A 19,134-nucleotide genomic window follows, 5' to 3' on the forward strand; every position below is an offset into this window, starting at 1 on the left:
TAAATATTATGATCCATAATATATAAATAGTGGGCTGAGCGCTGCTGCTGCTTTGTGCTTTAAAGACAGGCCTGTGCATTCTGCTCAGGCTCTTGCAATTCCATACCAACTAGTACTGTCTGCAAGCTATGTACTCACAAAGATACTTGGTGCTTCTAAAAATCATCCTTTGCACCCTGTCCTGGGGTCACAGCATGCTTACAGTTAAGCTGTGTGCCACCAGGCTGTCTGGCTGCAGTCGGAGGGGAAGGTTGGCTGAAGATGCGGTGCGGGTCAGGTAGCAGACCTGGGAGCCGTGCTGCTGGCTGTGGCCTCAGACTTCGGGCTGCTGCTTGGGGTTTTACTTTCATTTGCCCAAAGATGAAGATACGGGGTGAGGCATGCCTTTTCACTGAAGGGCCTTGCGGGTAGGTGAGCACAGCCACAGCACCTTGGTAACAAAGCACAGAGCTGACAGAAGAATACGGTGGAAGTTTCAGTTTAGAAATGTCTCTTGACATCATGCTGTCTTTCAGCTGATGTTGTGCACTTCCTTGGTGTTGTGGCCAGACCAAATCGAAACAGACAGAAGAAAGGGTCGGTGCAGCAGCAGTGGGGAAGCGGGAGCTCTTGCTCTGCTGGAGCGGCTCGGAGGACCGGGGGCTGCAGGCCTGCAGCGTGCCTCGCCTGGCTGCCCAGGAGCTCTGCTCACCAAGTGCAGCCTGGCCTGCAGCAATAATGTGCACCAAAGGTATGTCAAATAGCCAAAAACAGGAACTGCTGTAGTAAACTGTACTCTTCCCTGCAGGAAATACTACACAGCCTTCTTGAATAAGAATAAAAGATTAAACTCAAAGTACAATGAAATGCAAAAAATGCTGTGAAATCTGGTGGGTGGTTTGTTTTTTTTTGATTAGTGAGCTCCTGAAATATTCCTGCATCTCAGGATCATGTCACTACCTGAAATGCTTTGCGATCTCCTTATTAAAAAGCAACCCACATGCATCCCAGTAGAAGGCAGGTGTCTGCTGCAGAGCTTGCAAGCCTTCAAAAACCTGCCCTGAATGGGTTGTTTCCTATAGTTAAGAATTTGTCATGATTTTAAGAAGTGGTGTTTTAGCTCTATTGCTGTTGACCTTCAGGCAGGGCAATGCAGTGCCTAAGGCTCTCGCTATCTCTGAGGACAGGATGAAGGTTCAGTAACTACCGGGGTACCTGGCAAACCCTGCCTGGGAATCATTAGAGCTAAAAGCCACCCAGAGCCATCTCAGGACACGGTTAGTCTGTGCTTGTGCACTTCCCTCATTCTACCTGTCAGTTGCTATTCTCCAGGATGCACAAGTGGCTGGGAGATGTGCATTGACAGCTATACCTTTCCCAGTTACAGAGGTGCCTAAATTAAAACCTCCACAGGAGATACTAGGACCTTCTAATTCCTTTCAGAATAATCAAAGTTTAAATGAGGAATATAGAAGGGAAGTAGCTGTATGGAGACATTTTGGTGCACAAAGTTTAAAGGCAGCAGGCTAAACAAATGTGTGCCTAAAACTAGGTGGCAGCCGCTGAGCCTTGACCTGCAGCAGTTTCAGCATGCGGCTGAACTCTGGGCTGACTTTCTCTAAAGGCAGGCACGGGGAGTGGGGTGGGGTGGTGCATGCAGCAGTATGAGCCTGCTGTGAACCAGTGCTGTCCCCAGCACTGGGCCCTGAGGAATGATAGCAGCAGTGGGCTGGCCTTGGCTCTGGTGTTTAGCAGGAAGGGTGATGATCCAAGCTGCCAGAGTGGGGTAACAGAAATAGAGCCCCCCTTCACTGCTAACAAACCTGGCAAGTATGTGTGATAACTTGGAACAACGTTCTGGAGGATGAGAAGGATGAGTGTGTGTTCAGCCACAGCTCCACTGTGATAGTCAAGACTGGCTTAAATTCCTCCTATTCAGCATCCCAAAAACAAGACACTGGTGTGAACTGGACAATACTTGTGTGACTGCAGAACTCAGAGGAGATGTGGCTGAAAAAAAAAACACCTTGAAAAATTATGTTAAAATATTCAGTGGATAACAATTCAAATACTTATACTTTTGAGTAACTTTATGGTGGTAGATTAACCAACTGCAGCATAGTTATTCACATACCTAATACTAAGTGTACAAGTATTTGCTGATTCAGAGCCTGTGCTTATGCTCTGTGAAAGAACACAATAGTGCCTTTTGCTTGGACTCAAAACTCTGCCAAGGCTTCAAGGTCTCTGTATGTAGTAGCTCTGAGCCCTCACCCTGAGCTGTGCCAGCCACCCCCAGCTCCAGTGGGGAAGCTGATGCTGTGCTGCAGGGTGGTGCTTGCTGTGGGCAGCTCCTTGCAGGGAAGGAGCAGCTGAACTGTGCTAGAAAGTGACTTGTCTCTTGGAAAAAAATGTTATTGCAGATCATGCCATAGACACGTTGAGATATATGTTTGCAGTGTATCTTAGAATATTTTGTGGATACTAAGCAGCAATTAGTCTTCCTTTGGAATCAATTCATTTCATACTGCTGTGGTAGCAGGGAGGATCTTATTGAAACTCGAGGATTTTTAATATTATTACACTAAAGACTCAGTATCAGCATCTCCATGGGGGAGTATTAGCACACTGTAATGTGTAACAACTTCTCCACTTCAGGAAATCTTGTTGTATTTGTAATAGGGCATTTGGGGCATATATTATGTATGGGACATATTTCTCTTTTCCACCAGGCATCATCTTTCCTTCTGTCTAAATTACTCTCCAAATAAAGAGAAAGAGGAGGAAAAAAAAAACATTGTATTCCTTATCTCTCTCTATATATTTTAATCTTCGGACCCAGAAGCCACTACCAGCAATCAGGGCTGCATGTGGTAGAAGCCAGAATGCCTTGGTTGAACAGTGAGGGAATAGAGCTGTGGTTAAGAATAGCTGGCTATTACCTCTGTTCAGCAAGTGCAAATCTAACATGCTTTACTGGAGGGAAATGCCAGATAGGACGGGAGTGCCATGTTTCTAGGACAAATGAAACTGTGGCTCTGCACAGGCAGCAGGTGGTGTTTAAGTCTTTAACAGACCTGGGGGATCACCTTGCCCTGTGCCTGCCCCAAAGGAATGCCTAGTGATGTCTGAAAGCTGTTTTTAGGTGGTCTTTCAGCTTGATCAGGGACAAAACTGATCTGATTTCTGGAACAGGCTGCCCAGGAAGGTTGTGGAGTCTCCTTCTCTGGAGATTTTCAAGGCCTGTCTGGATGCCTACCTGGGCAACCTGTTCTAGGGAACCTGCTTTGGCAGGGGGGTTGGACCCGATGATCTCTGGAGGTCCCTTCCAACCCCTACAGTTCTGTGATTCTGTGGAAAAACTCTCCAAGCTGTGCTTCACTGTCTCATTGTAAAGTTTTTCACCATACCTTTGCAGAATCTTTCTTACTGCAATTCATACACATCACTTCTCAATCTAGCCACAGAGGACATAACAGTTTATTGCCCTCCTCTTTAATGCACCTACAAATTAATGTTTCCCCCTCTCTTTTACTTCATCTTTCACCCCATTTTTTTCATTTAATAACTCCAACTCTTTCAGTCTTGCATCAAAGGCTATTGATGTCAGTCCTTACATCAATCTTCCTGTTCTTCAGGTTATTTTTGATGATCTCCCTTGAAGTAAGGTGCTCAGAACTGAATGCAGGATGGCTGCAGGATTAGTTTAAATGATTATAGCTACAGGATACACTGCTGTTCCAGGTTATGCTATGATTTGCATTGCCTGCTAATTTAGCAAATGTGCTCCCAATTTCGTCACTGGAATGTGATGATAATGCCCAGAATGCCACAGAACCTCTGTCTTCTGTGCTGTGAGCAGGCCTCTGATGGCTTCTGGTCGTCCAGCTGCCCTGTCAAACACTTGATTCTCTGGACTGTATCTGCATAGTTTGTTTTTTGGGCCTTGGTGAGAGGTAGAATCAAATGTATGACCGAAGTTAAGGAGACTCCCAGAACTGTTTATCCCCTAACCACCGCAAGCCGTCCTCTCAAGAAGAGAACAAGCTCGGCTGGGTGCAATTTGCTCTTTGATCTACAACAGCTGCTGCCACTCTCCAAGATGCAGCTCGGTTTAGGGCAAGGACTTAAAGAACTACAGTTCTCCGGTTCTTTTTCCTCTGGACATCACCTGTCTTCCAAGAGCTCATGGACCGTGCCTCGGGGTTCGGTGGGAGAAACTACTCAGAGGTTTCTGCCGAAGTACAACTCCACAGAGGCAGCGTTCGCTTTCCAAAGTTTCGGTTTTTGCCCCGCGGGGCTCGCGGAGCTGCCCCCCTGCTTCCCTCGGGCCGGGCGCCCCGTGTTTCCCCGTCAGTGCGCCGGGGGCACCGCTCGAGGGCAGCCCCCGGGGCCGGGGGCGCTCCCCGCGGGACCCCGTCCCCGTCCCCCCGCGGGGCTTCCTGCGCGCCCCCGGCGTGGGTGTGGCGGCGAGCGCGGCGAGCCGGGCTCGGGTTTGCCTCCGCTGCCGGTCTCGCGTCGGGCCGGTGCGGGAGGAGGGCCGCATGGCCGCGCCGGTGAGTGCGGGGCGGCTCCCCCGGGCCGGGGGCCGCGGCGGCCGGGGCTAGGGCCGGGGGGCGCGGGGGCGGGGGCCGGGGCCTGGGCGTGCGCGGCGGCGGGGAGCGGGGCGCGGCCGAGCTGCGCCGTGCTGCGGCCCCGCCGCTCCGCAGGCCGGGCTCGGGCCCCCAGCCCCGCCGGGCGAGGCCCCGCGCGGCGCCGAGCCGCGGCCTGCCCGCCGCTCCCCGCCCCGCGCCGCTCCGCCCGGGCGCGCAGGCCGCTCCCCCCCGCCGCTCCTCCCGCCGGGCCGCCCCGCGCCGCCCCGCCGGGCGATGAGGAGCTGCTTCTGCCTGCGCCGGGGGAGCCGCGACCCAACGCCCGCCGCGCGGGCAACAGTTAAGTGTCCCCGGGCCCGCCGGGCCCCGCCGCGCCCGGCCCCTCGGCACGGCCAGGCCGCCGCGCTCCGGGCCCGGCCCCGGCCCCGCGAGCTCCCGCGGGGCCCGGCGCGGCGGGGCCCGGCCGTCCCCTCCCGCGGCCCCCCAGCCCCTCCGCGCGTGGGGCCGGGCCCGCCGCGAAGCCCCCGGGTGTCCCCGGGGCCGGGTGCCCGCCCCCGGGGTTCGCTCCCCGCGCGGGGCCGGCGGGCGCGGGGCGGCGGCGGCGTTGTCCCGGAGCTGGGGGGGGCACCGCGTGCGGCCGGGCCGGGCTGCCGGGGGCTCGGCGGTCGCGGGGTCTGACCGAGTCCTCGTGCCCCGGCCTAGCAAAGAGCTCGCTGCGAGCGTTACGTGACTGGTTGGGGAAAATACTCCCAGTACTGCGTTTCTTTCGGTCTGTTGCTGCAGGTGTTTGTGGTGTGGATTTGCTTGATTGCTCTTTTTTCTCCCTCACCCGTTCTCAGAGGTTTGTGCTTAGCTGGAAGCGATGAACACGAGCTGTTTGTCTTTACTGAACGAGCCAGAAAGGGGACACCGAGCTGCCCAAGTTTTATTTGCTCACTTCTTACATTGCCAGTGCTTAGGAGTTTTCACTGTGGTTTCTGGAAGGATTCTCAAAGATCCACGGAGCTTTAGTATTTGCTTTCTCTGAGTTGCGATGCTCACGGACCGGTCATTATAACACCAGCTGGGTCCTCAGCTGAAATGGGAGAGCTGGGCTTCAGAAGGTGTTCAGCTGGTCACATTAAAATCTACATTTACCCATCCTGTGTTTATTTTAAAACCAGTGAGAGTGTGCAAACGCAAACCTTGGTGCAGCCTGTCATGTCCCATGGCAGGTTAGCAGTGCGGTTCAGTGTCCCTGTAATTCTCTGCTTTAGCTATTACATTCTCCCAGCATACTGGGATGAGGGCTTCGTTTGAGCTTCTGGAGGTATGAAAATAAATACAAAATGTTCTGGTTCTGCAGTGCACACTTCTCTAAGTGAGTCCCAAGCTTTAAGGCACTGTAGCTGCCGGGGACTTGTCCGCACAGGTACCGAGACAGAAGTAACTGAACTGAATGTCATTTAAATTTTGTTGCCCCGGTAGAAGGTCATCTGTGTATGGAAATCTATTTTGGTTTGAAATAGGACACTCCTCGCAAATGACTGCCCACCTGCTGTGAAGCAATTGGAGACCTGGGTTTTGCTCGCTCCGGGCCGAAGTTCCTGTTTCCATTGAGGTCGGTCACCAGCCGAGGTGGGGCGGCCGGCTGGAGGGTGGGCGGTCGGTGTGGGGACGCTCCCGGACGTGCCTTCGTTTGGTGAGAGCTGATGCTGAGGTGCTGTCTGCTTGTGACCGAGGCTTTGGGGGTCCCAGCTGCATGTCCTGCCACGGTCTCCTGTTTCTTTTCTGACTCAAGCAGTTGTGCTTCAGGAGCAGAAATAGCAGGCCAGCAGGGGCTGCGTCCTGTTCCCGGGGATTGGCAGCCCTGGTGGGAGGACCAGGCGTGCGGAGGGGAACGCCAGGGTAACCTCCGAGCAGTCAGTGCTGTGCCGCCTGTACCCGCCTCCTTGACGAGATGATGCAGCGATAACCAGAGCACGTGGATGATGTCTCAGCAGCGTGTCTGCTCTGGTTTGATAGGATTATTTCCTGCAGAGTGCAGGAGCTTGGGTAGTTGATAGGTTTTTTTTCAGTTTTGCCTTTGCTCATGGTTTTCTGCTCTGTGGGAAAAGCCAGATAGTGTCACAGTGCAGGGCTTGCACCTGAAGGAAGAACCAGTAAGACCATTCTATCTCCAAGTCCTCTGCTGTTTAACTTCAGGACTTGGCCTGCTTTGCTGGCAGCATGGAGTTTCTATGGCAGATACGTCCCCAGGCGTGATCTGTTCACCTGCCACCTGCTCCCAAACTTGCCTCACTTGTTGAAAAGGAACGCCAAGAGGGGAGAGCGCTCTACAAGCTCAAAATAATGCGTTTGTTTCTAAAACCGTGTTCCTTTGTTACGTGTGTCTCCCAGCCAAAGCTCAGCAGTGCGTGTGGTCAGGTCGCCTTAGTGTAACGCTCTAAATGGACAGTGAAGCCAGTAGAAAAGTTTGCCTAGGATAAACTAATAAAATGAGAGATGAGCTAGGAAGAACGCTGGTGAGAGAATGCAGAAAGGATGGAAGCAGACAATCTCGGGGGCTCCAGGTGCCGGGGGAAGGGGCGATGTATGTGCCCGTGCAGCCTGCCGGGGGCTGCAGCGGCTCCCCGCGGTGGGAGGCCCGGGCAGCCGAGGCGCGCTGAGCTGCTGGGGAGCGCTGGGTGCTGCCCGCCGCGGGCAGGCGAGGGCCCTGCGGGGCGAGCTGGGGCTCGGCAGCGGGTGGGCCCGGCCCTGGGCGTCGTGTGGCGGCGGATCAAACCGCAGCTCGGGCTGCATCGTGCCCGTGAGGGTTCCTGGCAGTGCTGCTGCCTGCTGTCTGCACCCCCTCTGCTCTCCGCGCCCTGCCTGTGTTTGCCCTGCGGGCTGGGAGGCGGTAGGGCCGGACGGAAGGCCGCTTCCTCTGCCTTGCCTACGAGGCCTCTGCTCCACGGGCTGAGAGCTTCCCGGCACGGAGACTTGCGGACACCCGGTTAGCCGCTCTGCGCGGAGCCTGCCCGGTCCCTGCTGCCTGCAGAGCGACCGCTGCTGGGGTGGGTTGAAGCAGGAGCGCTTGCTTCGCTGGTGGGCTGGGCTGGTTTTGCTGGCGTTTGTTCCAGGAAAGTCAGTTTCCGATATTCCCGCCTGCCGCTCCGGAGGGGGAATCTTCCCGCGCTCTCGGGCCGCCACAAGGAAGACGCGGCACTGCTGACCTGCAGCAGTCTGAATCCCTACGCAGAGCTGGCCGAGAGCGTGGGTGGTGTTCCCGCGGGCCCGGCAGGGCGCAGAGCGTGTACCCCTGTACCTGCCTCTCAGGGTGCCGGTCCATCTTCCGCCCTGCCGGCCGGCGCAGGGCTTCCCCAGCAGCTGCTGGGGGCAGCGGCCGACCCCAGCCAGCGCCGCGTGCCTGCGGAGGCGCCTCTGGGGGCCGGCCCGGGCTGGGGCCGCGCGAGCGGGATCAGGCTGCCCAGGACCCCACGCCTCCTGCCCCCTTTGCCCCAGGCGCAGCTGGCTCGAGGCTGCCGGAGGCGTTCAGAGCGAAGCTGGCAGCGCTGCAGCCGAAAGCTGCGCGTCCTCGATGCCTCGTCCTGCGGGCGCCCCGCTCTGCCCTGCGTGCGGGACCGGTGCCAGCAGGGTGCGTGCAGCTGTGCGGGGCAGGGCGTCTTCGGCGCAGGCACGGCCTCTCCCCGCTGGCTTTGTCTGAGCGGTCCCAGCGGGGCTGGCGCTACATCCTGTCCCGGGGCTCGTGTCCGGCTTCCCCTTGGTGCCGGGAGCTGGATGTGGCCCTGCAGCTGAGAACAACCTCCAAGGAGCATGCTCCCAGCTAATGGGAAGAATGTTCTTGTAATTGTTCCGGGCTGTTCCCAGAACAGCCGTGCGGCAGGAGGAGCAGCAGAGGCCCTCAGAGAGCTCGGCGAGCAGAGCGGAGCGTGGGATGTGCCGGGCTGTTCCCTGGTCAGCTGCTTTGAGTTCTCAGCCACCACGACGCTAGGCAGGCGTATGGGTCAAGCTTACGTTGTTTAAAGAGAACTTTGTTAAAATAACAAGCTGTCTGATAGGAGTATTCATAGAATCCTTCTCCTTGATGTAATCTGTTCTGTCACCGTTTGGTTTTTCTATTATTTCTAAGTTCAAAGGCGTGCTAGAAAAGAAACCAAACTTGCAGCAAGCACCCTGAGGGAGAAGTGAGTTGCAGCTAATCGTCGGTATGATTGCCCAGCCAGAAACTCCTCTTTGACCTGTGTAGAGCTCAGAAAAACGTTTGTCTGGGTGCACAGGCTGGTTTCTGCCGCTCCGTATCTGTTCCAGATGCATCCTTGGTACCACCTACGGACCCCCGGTGGCCGTACGAGGGCCGTGCCTGCGCTGCTGCGCCCGCTGCCGCCCCTCCTGCGCCTCGCCGCGCCTTCCGCCTGTGCCCCGGCAGGAAGCCCCGCGCCTCCGTGCGTGGCCTCCGCCGCTTCCGCCGTGCAGGGGCTTTGTGTGAGCCCTGACAAAGTGCGGATTGATGCGGTTTCCTCTCCCCTCCCCCTGCCGTGCCGTGCGTCCGGCCGCGAGAGGCTCTGCGACAGAGCTGCCTTTCTTCCCTGCGCCGAGGGCAGCTTTGGCCTGGGCGGGGTGGGGTGCGTGCTGCGCCTCTGCCGAGCCCTCCCCATCCTCCGTCCTCCACACAGCTGCCGTAGTGCTGAAATCTGTTGCGTGCCGTTCTTTGGTGCATTGGGGAATACCGTCGCTTACCTGAATTGCAGCTCCAGGCGGTCTAACAGAAGCTGGTATCGGCATCCGTCGTCTCCCAGCTCCTCCCGGCGTGTAATAGCAAGTCATCAAATTATTGAGAGTGGCTTGGAAAAGTTTCAGAAAACATGCATTCGTATGAAGAACAGATTGCAAGTTCTTTATTAAAGTCACGTTATGTTTGCTCAGTTCTGCACATTTTAGGCAATTGTTTCCGCATTATTTGCGAGGTATTTTGAGGAGCTTGTGGGCGCAGAGCGGGCGTGCAGCAGGGCTGGCTTTGAGCAGCACCCGGTGGCATTGTTAGCTGCGCAGAGCCCTGTGTTCCCTGCTGACCCTGACGACGTGGAGGCTGTGGTGAAGGGAAGGGGGCGAGCAGGTAGGGTTCAGGGTGCCCTTCTAGTTGTGCTTTGGAAGCTTAAATCGTGTGGGTAAGAAAGTGGGCCTGCTTCAGCTGGCTGTGTGTGTGCTGGATGCTTACCAGGTGCTGAAGCAAAGCTCTGTCCTCGATTTGGTTCGTTGGCAATGGTATTTTTGTCATTTTGAGCACTTGTTTCCATTGTTTTGGACACTTCAGGCAGTCTGCTTGTTTGTGTGGCATTGTCGTTTATACAGGGCCCAGACTTGCTCTTTTTTTGTTGCCTGCAGCACGATGTTTGTTCAGACTGGGCATTGTGAAGTGTAAACCCAGGTCCTACTGGCGCCAGCACTCACCTCTGCCTTTTCTAGAAGCAGTAAGTAACTAGCCATCTTCGCGGCCTAGAAGCGCTGGGTTTCATTGCTCTTAGGAGGGAACCGAATGAGGTAGCTCTGGTTCTCAGCTTGTCTGGCTGCTCGGCGGCGGTGCTCCTTCACACGCGGCGCTGCCCTTCTGTCTGCAGGCGCATGGGGGGCGGTGTCCTGGGGCAGTCCTTCCCGAGAGCCAGAGAGCTCCGGCTCTAGGTGCCGGCCTCTGCAGGAGACCACGTGCTGAGGCAGCGGCACCTTTCCTCCTCCTCCTCGGTGAGCTATTTTGGCAGCGCTCTTGTCCTCTCCCCCTGCTTCCAGTAGCAGCATCTCTCCAAATGGGTTGGTTTCACCCGCTTCTCTCCCTCTTCGTGTCTCTCTTTCCCCCGAAGTATTCGGTGCCCTTCTCCCTTGTTCCTGGAAGATGCTCAGGCCTCTGTCTGCTTTGCATCAGACCATCCTGTGTTGCTTCCTCTGCGTTCCCCTGGCGCTCAGTTCCCTGCAGCAAGCAGAGTTTTGCATATGGTGCCAGATACATCTGTGCTGCTACATGAAAGCGGTCTCATTCAGGGGCGTGCGGTGAGACTGAAGCCTCGCAGGGGAACCCTCACCGTGCCCAATGCCTGCGTTGGATGGGGAACCTCGTAACGCACCCATTACCAGCAGATTTCTTGCTGCTTAAAATGGCAGAGCTACTTCAACCAGCCTGACTGGGGGACGAAATTTGCTCTTTATCTGGGAGGGAAGGGATGAACTTGGGTTTTCCCATCACTGGTAGATGGAGACCAGCCCATACTAAATATCCTGGAAACAGTGAAATTAATCTCAGAAGAGGCTGCTGGCCCAAATTCCAAACCTGTTGGGCATTGCACAAATGTACCTTCTTATCAAAAACAAATGAAGGTGCAGAAGGTGTGTCTGGCCTAATCCTGTGTTTAACTTGGCAGTCTGTGGTGTTTCAGCACAAGCACTGTGGCATGCACGCACGCAGGCTCTCGGTGCTCTCTGTTCCTCTGAGGTGCGCTGCCCAGCAGCCCTTTAATTCTGTGCCTTTCTTTCAGGATCAGTCCATGATGCCTGAAGTGCGAGACCTCTCCGATGCGTTGCCTGACTTGCCGATGGATCCCATCACGGGCGTTGGTGTGGTTGCGTCCCGGAACCGTGCACCGACAGGTTATGATGTAGTAAGTAGAGCTATTTCAGCTGCTGTTGCTAATGCTTTGGTTCCTCATTAATGAGGCTTTGCTTTGCTGGGAACGGCGTCTCTTCCAGAGAGGGCTTGCCATCAGACGTGTTTTAAGAAGTAATTTGGTAACCAGCTGCCCACCTCTCAGCCCAAGGTACTTAGCAGTGCATTTGCTCAGCGGAGGTTTGTGGGTGCAGTCATGCCACTTCATCTGTGCTCCAAGAAGAGCGTAATTACCTGGAGGAGAGGTTTTCAGAAGCAGCTGGCCACTGTGGCAAGCAAATTTACTGATCCTAGTAACGTTCATCCTGAAGGATTCCTAAGCATCGCACAAATTACATCTCTGAATAAATGGATCCCACATCAGCTGTTTAATCCCACATATCAGCACTGCACAATAATGATGAGAAGCTCCAGATTGGGAAGCAAATAGCTTCACAACCAGCTGAAATTGCAAGGGCAATTTTGATGGACAGAATGCAAACCTCTAAATTAAGCTTTGGCAGGAGGCTGGGCAGCAGGAAAAGGCAGCTGGATACAGTAGAGATGAATATGTGAATGGGTGGATGGAGGTCACAGTTTAACGGCTGCTTGTTCCCTGGATTAGTTGCTGTATAGCCACCAACATGATTGGTTTTTGCCTATAAAATGAGTGTCCCAAACAGTGGAACATCATGAAATACTGACGTTGCAGAGTACTGCATGGGAAGGCTTGCCCTGTGGTCCCTTCTTGTGTATCCTGCTCCAGCTGCTCTACGTCACACCTTGGGTTTTCAGTGTCACACAGCTTGTGTAATTGAGAGCGGAAACCCATGGACTGCGGCTTTGCTCACGCGTTTACAGCTCTGGATCATGTATGATCGCTGGATCACTGTACAGTATGCCCTGTACAGTGTGAGAAGGAAGAAAATGGATCAGGCTGAAATAAGGGGCGGGGTGTGTGTGTGTGAGACAAGGCTCCTGAGAGACCTGGAGGGGTTTTTGCATTTACTGCATTTTTCTGAGTGCTGATTACCTGTGTGAGCCAGGCTGTGTAATTAGCTGCTTGCCCTGATAAAGGAGCATGGGACAATGTGAGAGTTGTGATAACAGAATTGCATTCTGCCTAAATGACTGGGCAGAGAGTGTGCTCACCCCAGATAGCCTGTCTGAGGTTTAATAGGGAACTTTAGCACTAGCACAGTTTAAACTAAACAAGATAAAAGATTCTTCCTGTGGCTTAATCCAATTACAGTGGTGTTGTAATAATGCTTGTGAATGTGGGTTGCTCTCTCCTAGGGGGCACAGAGCGGAGGCTGCCTTTCCTCTGATTTTTCTGTTTTGCTTTGCGTTTACAAGGAGCTCTTTTGACCCGGGGCCAGTGGTCCCTGCTGTGGGCAGAGGTGGTGTCTGCTGGCTGCGGTTGCTTTACCTGATGCGTGGCTTCCGCACGTTTCCTCCTTCAGCTGCGCGCATGGCAAAGCGGCAGCGTGGCTCTGTGCCTGGGGGCTGTGCTGGGCCCCCGGAACTGCCGTCAGTGGCCTTCCACTGCGCAGCACCTGCTGTGGTGTGGCCGCTCCAGGGGTCACGAGACGTCCTTGTGCCCAGACCCGTGGGACAGGCGAACGCGGGGCTGTGCTCCTCTTGCCTGGATGTCTGGGAAGGGGCTCCTCTGCACGAGTCAGCTGCACCTGGTGTGTGGGGGCACCGCTTCCCCACGACCGCGCTGGAGCCCAGCCTATAGCATCTCAAGGCACAGAACCGAGCATGCAGAAGCATCCTTCTGAACGCAGAGGGCGAGGGCTGTAGCAAGTTGTGAGACGCGGGCAACATGTGGACTGGAGCAGTACCAGGCCCTGTTCCTCCAGATCTTTTAATAGCTGAAGCACCAAAGACCGGATTTTGCCAACACACACGGAATGTGTCTGAATGTAGATTCCTGAAAATCTGCCCAAACTGGCAAGACTGAGCCCAGAGGTGGGGAGGAAAGGGAGGAGAGATGGGTGGAGGTCTGGGGCCAGGAGGGAGGTGTGGTTCCCGCGCTGCTGCCTCTCGCCGCAGGCTCGCGGCCAGCTGGGCGCTGTGGGTTGCTCTGGGGCTGCTGTGCCGGGGCAGGAGTGGGGGCAGCCCCTGCCAAGGGGCAGGCGGTTCAGCGTGCCTGTTTGCCAAAAGAGCTGGCCCAGGGCTGCCAGTAGCAGCGTGCCGGCTGCAGGTCGCTGCGCGGCTGCAGGAGCGGGCTGGGAGACGCCTTCCCTGCCGCGTGCTGCTCCTCTACGTCCAAGGAACGTCTTCAGCTCTGAGGAGAACGACCTTCTCTTGTGGGGTGGGAAGGCGCTGTTGCCAGGCGGGCAGGCACCTGGCTGTTCAGCTCCACGTTCCACTTCCCTCTGGAGCCCGTCCCCGCCCCCTCTGCTCTCTTGTTCTCTGTTCGTACCCCTCCTGGACCTCTGGGCCCAGACAGCCCCTTACAGCAGGGCACGGGCTGTGAACTGGAAGAGCCTGGGCCTACGCTTCGCAGTCGTGTCTCTGGAGTGTGTGAATGCCGGGATTCCCTCCCGCTTTTGGTGGTCGTTGCAGACAAGGGGGTGGGAAGAAGTTTGGCGCAGCCACACCGGAGCCAGCCCAGATCTGGGGGTACCACTCCCACTTCTCCCTCGGTAAGGCCAGGACAGAAGTGTGCCCAGGGTGTTGGGCACCATCTCCGCCATCCTGCATGTTCCTTGCACTTTACCGAAGCAGGGAAGACGTGGGCTGGGGTTGCTCAGCACCCGTCCTGCTGGGACAGGCCTGCCGCGGTCTCTCCACATCCCTTTCCCTCTCGCGTTACTCCACGTGGGCACGTTGCCCTCACGCAGCTCAGGCACGGTTCTGCTTCCAGGGGTGGTGGGGATCCTCCTTGCCTGCAGGAGCCTAGCAGATGATGTAAGACGTTTCCTGTTTATATCACTCTGTTTTCTTTCCCCGTGAGTCTTCTGACAAGTTAATGCATGCTTACGTTCTCCAGGCTTGGAAAGAGGCTTCAGCAGGATGGTGCGGAGCCACAGCGTTCAGGATTAATCGCTGGGGATGGAGCCTGCAAGTGTTGCATTTCAGCAGCAGCAGGCGTGGCTTTGCTTGGCGTGCCCATGGGGAGCTGGTGAGGTCTTAGCCCCGGCTGCTTTCTGTTTTGCTGCTTGCATCGCCCTAAGCGCTGTGCGGGAGGAGTGGTGAGGGGTGCGCGCTGCACTGGTAGTGGGCAGCGGTTTGGCTGGGCAAGGAGGTGCCAGGGGAGCCCAGGGGCTCGAGCCCCAGCTCTGCAGGGATGCCTTCCCTGTGGGAGGCAGGAGTAGGGCTGCAGGGAGAGAGCCACTGCACCTTTCCAAAGATGAGTGGAGTGCTGTGCTTGGTGACTCCCTGGGAAGCTAGCTTCAACCGCTTTGAAATTTGAGGACTTAGAATTGCAGGGTAGTGGCCTAAAAGGGTTTGCGGTGTGTTTTTTTTTTGTTCGTTATTACTTTTTGAGGATTTTTTCAATGCTGAGTCAGGGCATAGCACTGCCAGGCTCTCACTCCTCTGGGAAGGCAGAGGTGCCAGCTTGTGCACGCCCGTGCCGGAGACTTCCTGCCTTTCAGCTGGCAGAATCAGGTGTCTCTGGGGCAGCTAGCTGTGAAGGAGGTGGTGTCAACTGAGGTGTTATACTGCCATCTCAAAAGTCACCTGTTGTCGTAAGTCATACAGAATTCCTAAAACTTAAAGGGTTTAAAATGCAAAGCTGAATTGGACAGCAACCGGTGTAGAGGTGCCTTTACAGCTTCAGACTGGGTTTGTTGTTACCTGTTGAGGTTTGAGCATCTTTAATGTGGGAACAAAGGAAAAACTGCCTAATAGAGGAGAAAATGAACGGTAGAACTTGAATGATATTGTTAACAAAGTAATTCAATTTGGTTGTAGTCCCTCAAACTGTTTGGAATTCAAGCAGCGTGTCCCTATATGTCAGTGGTTTTTTATGTAATCAGTCTGTTTTCTGAATGTGTTTTCATCAGGACTGACTTACTCTTGGGGGAGGGGAATGCATGTGGATTTTAAGTATTTCTAACTAGCACCTTAAGAAATAGTTGAATTCAAGGAGTAATTAACAAAAATAAAAAAAATGCTGTTTTAAAAATTCTACTATTTCAGAATATGCCGTGTGCTTCTTTGTGGAAGCCCGGCCACAAAAGCTACATCTGCTATGCAAGAGGAAGAGGTGAGCAGGGGCTTGTAGACAGCAGTTGCCAAAATGCAAAGAGCCAATCCACTTTGCTGCTTTTGCTGATCAGACAATGCATACGCTCTTCTCTCCTGCACTTGGGATAACCGGAGGGTTTTGTCAGCACACAGCTTGCTTCCTGCACTCTGCACAGAGCCTCTGCTTGACAAAACGTGGGTGCAGGCAGTACCAACTAATGTCAGCTGCTTTGTTGTCAGACTGCTGTGTGGCCAAAGTCTTACTCAACGCAGTAGGGGCTGTTAGAAGCAGCTTTTGGCCTGCAGGCCAAGTTTCCTCAATTTCTTCTCTGTGAGGGTGGCACTGAGATTAGGCAGTTTGCTGAGCTTGGGTCTCGTGAGGTGGTCCTTGAAGCTGAGCGTGTGCAGCGTAACTCTTCAAGGCGGCTTGTTGGAAGCATTCATCACGTGTTTCTCTCAGAGTGACAAGTAACTCTCGGCTTTTGCAGTGATACCCAATTTTTGGTAGTTAACAGATTATTTTCCTTGGAGTTTACTTTCCTGGCCCTGTTTTGCCTGCTCATCGCTTTCTCTCTTTAAGGCATAATGGCGTTATGGATGTTCCTTAGCGATAGGCGTGTAAGCGTTATTAACTCCTGAAGCCTCTCCTGACAGCTCAGAAGAAGGCCAAGCAGTGCTTGCTCCCGTGCTAGCCTTGCTGGTGTGCTGGTGGCGAGAGCAAGCTGAGACAGTGAGGTGCGGGCCGTGGCCTTTGGTTCACCTGCCCTGTCCCCGCTGCCAGCGGGGGAGCTGGCACGGTCCCATCTGCAGCCAGGTCGTGCTGTGACCCGAGGCTTGCTCTTGTTACCTCCTTCAGGGAGTCCTGGAAACGTCTGTACCTCCACAGAGAATGTGTGGAAGCTGTTGGCGGGTAAACTGGTGTCATGCTGTGAAGCAGTTCGCAGAGTCAGCTATTGTATGGGTTAATTTCTTAGGGATCCTGCGGTCAGATGTTTTCTGTTGATAAAGGCTTGCAAGCTCGCTTCCAGTTTATCGTGGGGAGAAGCAACGTCTGGGAGTGGGCTTGAAGGCAATGAATGCAATTAGGTCTGCTTTCCTTGGAGGTCTGGTGCCCTGGGAAGCTCCGGGCTGGCAGGCCTAGGAAGGAGGGAGGTGTGGGTCAGGGTCCTGGAAGGCAGCAGGTGTACGCTCTTGTGCAGCGAGAACAGGGGCTGTTCTCTAGCGATGGGTCTGCTCCAGAGCTCTGCTGTGTGTGCAGGGCAAAGCCTTCATAAGAGGAAGGGAAATTGAGGTATGAAAAAGGCATACCCAAGTTTTTCATCTTCCCGAGGGAGCGAAATGCAGGTGCTCTGGTACGGCAGCCCCAGTCCTGCGGTGGGATGACTGGCACAAGGGCTTTGATGTGCCTCTCTGTTGTAACTGTTGTAGCGCCACCACTCCTGTGAAGTGACATTTTAATCCAGTTTAAATCATGTGTGAAATCACAAGGAAAGGCTTAAAGATCTTTGTGGGAGTACTTCTTGTTACAGCCTTTGTCTCGTCAGGAGAAGTGGCTGTGGCTCCTGGTCAGCCCTGGGGCCATCGCTTTGCAGACGGACCTTGTGCTTTGTTGGGATGGACCCCCCCTTACAGCTTGCAGTGTGCCCCTGCACGTGTGGCGGTAACGAATGCCTCGGTATGCTGACTTTTCCAAACTATTGTTTGGAGATTGCAGCCAAAGTTGCTGTTTCCTCATCAGAATAGCTTTTGTCAGAGCATCTTTAATCAATGGACTCCCAAGTGGCAGCATTTTTAGAACTTTTTTATACCTCCTTTTGGAAGTTCTTTGCACTGCACCTTGTGAAGAAACTAATGAGATGCTGTGAGAGTTCGGGCTGCTGTTAATTAGAAGAGGTCTGAAGAAGTAGTCCTGCACATATATTAACTTTATCTTGTCTCACGTCTCCTCTCTCCCTCTGTCTCTTCTTTCCAGGTTGCACAAACAGCAGATGGCTTGGATGCTGACCTCTGGAAAGATGGCTTATTTAAATCCAAGGTCACACGATACCTGTGCTTCACAAGATCATTTTCAAAAGAAAATGTAAGTCCATTTGCTGACTGTCTGCATGATTTGCATCTGTGCCTGGTATGTTCTTACCCATAAGATGATTCATTTTATTGAGCCAGTTATAATTCAAGCAGGCATTTAACTGTGTTTTGGTGACTAAGGAGGCAAACTGCAACGGCCAGATATTTGTGTTTTGTTTATGTTCTTCATGGAGGGAAATCACTGGCGAAATCTGTAACAAAAACAGCAGAAGAGTGAACGTTTACATTTCAGCACCCCCCCTTACACTAGCAATGCATGCTGCATGCTCCAAATCCTGTTGAATTTCTAGCTCTAATTACACAGAGAAGCAAATGCTGCAGATAATGTTGACAACGGAAATGTTAGTTTCTGAATCCAGGGGTATCACACCTGTCTTCTTGCAGGATTACCTTTTCTTTCCTTATTTTTTGTGTTCATTCTTGAAAATTTGGCTACATCGTGCTTATACTACCCTATATTTGTGATCTTCTAATATGGCTATTAAACAACTGCCAGTGATCAGAAATGAGCTTATGTCTGCCCACGTCCCCTGTGGAAGGGAGGAGACCATGTGCAGTGAGAGCCTGACGCCTTCTGCTGTGTTCATTTAATTTTTCAGTCGAGGGTAGTGTGAAGACTTCTTTTCTGGAGGAGCTATTTAATTCTACAATGAATGCGCTCCATCTAGTGGGTAATTCTGCTTTTCTTGGTGTTCTGGATATTCACAGTGACACAATTGTCAAGGGTATGGAGATACCATTTTGTGTTTATACCAACAATGGGAGCAGAAAAGTAGCTGTGACTTTGGGGGCTGATCGCAGCTCTTGACAGGAAAAACAAGGGCCTGCGCATTTCCAGCATTTGCCCTTTATTCCATGCACTTTCTCCAGATAAAAATAAAGCTCCAGAGCTATGGGAAATACTGATTCCTCAGGTGGATGGACGGTAGCTGTGTTTTTTATCCTTTAGTACCTGCAGCAGCAGGAATAGTAGCGCCAGAATAGGTAGGGAGGATACTAAACAGAAAGATTTGTGATCATTTGGGTATTAAGTTTATCTGCGGCTACCTTAAATGCAAGGTTGTCAGAAATAATTATGGGATAGTAGCAACTACTGGCTACTGGAGACAGTGTAAATCCCCCCAGTCAGTGCCTGTTGGGCTTTGGCATGAATCATCTGCTCTGCATGGCATGGGAATATGTTCCTCATATTTATGAGGAGTGAATTAAAGGGGGGGGGGGATCGAGAGGGGGGTCTCAGCTGTGCAGCAGACGCATGTGCGAGGAGCAGCGCAAGCTGCTGTGTCCCACGCAGGGGTTGTCTCGCAGCCCGTGCCAGGTGGGTGTTGCTGGGCTCCCGGGCAGCAGCCGCGGGCCGAGCTGTGGTGGGACCGCGCTCCTGCGGCTCGCCGCTGCCGAGCCCCGATGGGTGGCAGGGAGATCCCTCTCTTCTCGGGCGCTGGATTTCCTGAGGTCCGTCAGCCCGCTCACACCCGTGAGTGGGTCCTCTCCTGAGGACACTCCTCTATCCAAACTCAGCAGAAGGTGCAGCTCACGCTGCTTAAGGCTTTTTCCAGAAGAGCAGGCCATTGGGACTGAAGAGCTTCGTTTAGAGTCCATATGAATTCTGAACTGATGCCTTGAATCAAGGCTTGAAGAGCTAAAAACACAATTCAGAACGAC

At 53.9% G+C, this 19,134-nt stretch overlaps 1 protein-coding gene across 9 annotated transcripts in view; it reads left to right on the top strand.

The window, feature by feature from the left end:
* The first annotated feature begins 3,334 nt into the window (after positions 1 to 3,334).
* The window catches only part of MVB12B (multivesicular body subunit 12B), a 70,063-nt gene continuing 54,263 nt past the window's right edge, over positions 3,335 to 19,134 (top strand). For 2 of the 9 annotated variants that reach the window (XM_040531166.1, XM_040531168.1), the window contains exons 1-4: positions 3,335 to 4,535; positions 9,903 to 10,021; positions 11,075 to 11,197; positions 17,357 to 17,464. In XM_040531166.1, coding sequence (XP_040387100.1) covers positions 3,950 to 4,535; positions 9,903 to 10,021; positions 11,075 to 11,197; positions 17,357 to 17,464 — 936 coding nt within the window. In that variant the 5' untranslated portion in view covers positions 3,335 to 3,949. Of the gene's footprint in view, positions 4,536 to 4,772; positions 4,912 to 5,192; positions 5,983 to 6,079; positions 10,022 to 11,074; positions 11,198 to 17,356; positions 17,465 to 19,134 lie in introns of those variants that run through there. The other 7 variants (XM_040531165.1, XM_040531169.1, XM_040531174.1 and 4 more) reach the window with 7 other exon arrangements.

Source organism: Cygnus olor, chromosome 19 (genome assembly GCF_009769625.2).
Source record: "Cygnus olor isolate bCygOlo1 chromosome 19, bCygOlo1.pri.v2, whole genome shotgun sequence".
Lineage (NCBI taxonomy): Eukaryota > Metazoa > Chordata > Aves > Anseriformes > Anatidae > Cygnus > Cygnus olor.